The sequence below is a fragment of the Episyrphus balteatus genome, chromosome 3 (genome assembly GCF_945859705.1).
Source record: "Episyrphus balteatus chromosome 3, idEpiBalt1.1, whole genome shotgun sequence".
Taxonomy (NCBI): Eukaryota; Metazoa; Arthropoda; class Insecta; order Diptera; family Syrphidae; genus Episyrphus; species Episyrphus balteatus.
In genome coordinates this window covers 120,631,098-120,635,183 of record NC_079136.1, presented here as the reverse complement: position 1 = coordinate 120,635,183, position 4,086 = coordinate 120,631,098, and the positions used below count along the sequence as shown (strand labels likewise).

The 4,086-nt window shown below is 32.4% G+C and overlaps 2 protein-coding genes across 2 annotated transcripts; one reads left to right on the top strand and one right to left on the bottom strand.

Annotated features, from left to right (window-relative positions):
• Positions 1–542: 542 nt before the first annotated feature.
• Positions 543–1,218, bottom strand: LOC129916582 (male-specific sperm protein Mst84Db-like). The gene is made up of 2 exons (XM_055996603.1): positions 1,101–1,218; positions 543–1,032 (listed from the first exon to the last, which is right to left on the bottom strand). Exon 2 carries the CDS (start codon positions 986–988, stop codon positions 635–637), a length of 354 nt encoding a protein of 117 aa, XP_055852578.1. The 5' UTR covers positions 989–1,032; positions 1,101–1,218; the 3' UTR covers positions 543–634.
• A 927-nt stretch (positions 1,219–2,145) lies between these two features.
• Positions 2,146–2,475, top strand: LOC129915208 (keratin-associated protein 5-3-like). Its single transcript, XM_055994688.1, has one exon. It carries the CDS (start codon positions 2,146–2,148, stop codon positions 2,473–2,475), a length of 330 nt encoding a protein of 109 aa, XP_055850663.1.
• Positions 2,476–4,086: the final 1,611 nt, after the last annotated feature.

Below are 4,086 nucleotides of genomic sequence, written 5' to 3'. Positions count from 1 at the left end.
ACATAAATGGATAGGCCTATTCATTGTGAACTCATATCTGTAAACTAAAACTTGTTTCGAAACTTTGATCTGAAAATATCTGCTTCTCAATAAAAAAAAATTAAAATTTCGGATGCAAATAATTCAGCAACCAGAAGTACTAGAAACTTTTGGTTTTGAGTTATGAATAGAGCTTTCTTTTGATGTTTCACTCGATGGATTTGGAGGAATTTTTTGAAAATCCATTATTTTTAGGCAAGGGGTTAACCTTGATTTTTTCTCGAAAATCTTAAAAAAATAGATTTGTAACTTTTTTAAATAAATGGATAGGCCTATTCATTGTGAACTCATATCTGTAAACCAAAACTTGATCCAACTTTGATCCAAAAATATCTGCTTCGAAAGGTTAAAAAAAAACAATATTTCGATCGCAAATAATTCAGCAACCAGACCTGCAAGAATGTTTTGGTTTTCAGTTAGGAATTCGAGACTTTGGTTCGTAGATATCTGCTCCCAAATGTTAACACTTTACTTTTCCAAAATTGAAAGAAAAACAGTTAAGCTTCCAAAACCATTACGATTTTTATTATATACTTCTTTTTCTTAAAAACCTTTAAAGTTTGTGTAAAAAAAAAACTGTTTAGTGTCATTTATTTTAGCATGTTCTATATTGAATTCTTGAACACGGTCCATACGTGCAATATGTCTGACAAGGTGCCAAAGGTTCATATGGCCCACATGGACCACAAGGTCCACATGGACCAGATGGTCCATATGAAGCACATGGACCGCAGCCATAAAGAGTTCCATACGGCACACCTGATCCGTTGGGCATTCGGGGTCCTGAAGCTATTGGTATGCCACATGGACCACAAGCATACGGTTGGTTTGGTGTACATGGTGGATATGGTCCACAGGATAGAGTGCCATAAGTTCCACAAGTTCCATATGGTCCGTACGGGCCACATGTTCCTCTAATGCCGCAATTAGAATACCATGGATCACACATTTTAATGATGGCAGTTTTTTAGGTATATCAAATTTTGGTGGAGCCTAGAAGGGAGAGAAGAGTTTGAATATAAGGATTCTTGAATAGGATCTCTTTTTTTTTTTAATCTTACCAAAATTAAGAATTTTGAACTTAACTGTTCGAAATTTGTTTTCAAAAGTAGAAGAAAATTATGAAAGATTTTTCAAAGATTATTTTTTTTTTTTTTTGGGACTTGTGAAAGTTTTTATGAGTACAAGTAGATCAAATTTTCACGAATAGAAATTTTCGCAAAATTTTTGAAACAAAGGTAAAGGCAAAAGAAGGGTTATTATGTTTATCTGGTATGAAAGTATGACTGTATTTATTTATGTTATTCTGTTCCATTACAGCTTCTAAACTGTTTATCGTATTGCATTACATTAACGTTGCATTACATATGGTTTCCTTTACACAATGACTCTTGAAAGACTAAATCTAAATCACGAGATTATGACCCCAAATAAAAAAACTTCAAGAACTAGAATGCGACTACTCTATAATGAGCTAAAAAGTATAAAACAAGAAATAGAGCTTGATTTTAAAGAAGTCGGTTTCCAGTTTTTGAACTTATTTTTAATAGGTCTTACTAAAACATTGTCAAATACCTGGGAAAGAAATGTGACCTCTTTGTTATGTAAAACTTAAAACATCTAGATAGGAAATTTTACAGCTGAATAGTCTTGGAGATATAAGCTTTGATTAACCATAACCATGGCTTTTACTGTCGTACCTTAATTTGGTACGACAAGTGTGTACACTTGGACTGTCAATATTAACCGAAGTGCTTCTTTTGCTGTAAATTTGAAAAATCTCGTGTGTACTGTAATGTACTCATCACTGAAAAGTACTTTACTTCTAATCGAACTTTTTTTTTTCATCAAAAGAAAAAATATCAAATTACTTAAATTTTCTCTGAAAAAATAATCATTTGGAAAATAAATTTCGGCTTAAAAACACACAACAAAAAAATCTTAAAAATTTAAATTGACAAAAAAAAGGTAAAACTTAATTCATTGAAGAAAAATTGAAAAATATTTAATTTCAAAATTCTTTTAGATAAAACCAAAATTCTTCAGTGAATCTAAAAAACCTCTTGACACAATAAAATTGAAAAAAAAAAAAAGAAATTTTAAAAAATGTGCGATCCCTGCTGTGGTCCCTGTGCTGATACATGCGGTCCATATGGACCAAGTTCCGATGAATGCCACAGTCGCGAATTACGAGCTGGCATAATGTACACAAATTGTGAGTGTTGGAAACGTAATGGACTACAAGATCAATGCCCACGATCAATGTGTCAGGGGCAATGTTGTGCAATGGGTCAATCGGCTCCAAGTTGTTGTCCTTCGGCATATCCTTTGAAATTTGCCTACATGACAATGGGAAGGGATAATAGAAGAATGAAATGCTATGCGACTGCTGCGTGCTGTCCAAAACAACCTTGCTGGGATCCTGGATGTTGTTGACTGACCCAGTTTGCTCGAGAAGGATTTTAGTCAATTTCAAAAATGAAAGATCAAGAAGAAGTACAATACAAAATCAGTTATCTTGCATTGTCTTAGCTGGAGTTTGAAAGAGTGGCTAAGTAAAATTAAGGTTCTCAATCGCTTTGTAGTAATAAAAGATATTATTATTGAAGGTGTCTATTAAAGTTCTGAGAACCACCAACCGTATGATTTGTGTTTTATTTAATTAGTTAGTCTGAGGGACTCAAATCCTCATCCTTGTGGAATTTGAAGTCTGCAGAGGCGTCGGAAGGGGTGTGCGGAGTGTGCCCCCGCACACGGCCCCGCTCTTAGAGGGGCCCCGCGGTCGCTAAATGAAAATGTCTCAGAAATAATAAAATCCGAAAAACCATGTCTCTTCTCTTTATTCAAAACAATCAAATAACTGAAATTGGCTTGTTTCCACTCGATTTCCATAATTCCATCGAGATGAGTCGAAGCAAACATTGGCCACTTTTTGCAAAAGTAGGAAAGAAAAAATAAATTAAACAATTTCAGATTATTGTTTGTTTTTTTTTTTTTCTCAACTGAAGCAGATAATTAGTTTGCCCAGCAACTTGGATTATATAAAATTTTGCTTTTAAAATTCCCAATTAAATTTAAAATACAAAATCTCAGTGATAAAAACTGTTTTTTTTTTTTCTTTTTTTTTTATTTTTCAATTTTGTATAGGTATTTAAAATTGTATGAAATAAGTTTTTGTAAAGGTTAAGAATGGGTAAACTTTACTTCCCTTAAAAAAATTCTTTGCTCGCTTACGCTCGCAATTTATATAAACTGATTTTTTACACTTTCTAGAAATTTGAACACTTTGTTACTTAGGACTTAAGAACATTTCTGTTTTCCGACGCCAATTAAATGATTAAAAAGGACCATTCTTCAGTGGAATTTTCGAATTTTCGCTGTTCGAAATTCCGTATTCGAACACATTTTGCGGATTCATTGATGATTAAAAATACGGACGGATTTACAATCCACCAAACTTTAAAAACCCGTTTTAAATCAAAAATTTTGCTCAAACAAACATGCGAATAATTTATCAGTTATTTCGTAAAAAAAAAATTAAATGATTGATAAGTATCTAACAGAGAAAAGCAAACATCAACAAAAACAATTCCAATTTTTTATATATCTTCCTGTATTTAGCAGGGGGAGCCCCTTGGTTTTTTCCGGTCTCTTCTTCTTCAACTCAAAAGCAAAATTGAATCACCAATTAAAAGAAGCAATAAGTCCTCAATATTCCTAAAATTACATTTTGATGTAAATCTTGTCTCTATACAAAAGAAAGAAAAAAAAAAACGATTTTCTAATAGAAATCTATGGAGTTTGGTATTAACAGCATAAGTTCATTTTTTTCGAAAATCTATTTTCGTTTGGTCTTAACTGCATAACTCTAAGTAAACTAGTTCCAAAGATATTCAATGGCCCTAACCACACTTAACTCCTTTTTTCTAAAATTATATTTGATCATAATGGTATAACTCCAACGTGTGCTGTTTTGACCAATCAAAAATGTTTATACTTTTAAATAAGTGTTTGGTCAAAACAGCACAACTAAGTTCCTTCGTTCGA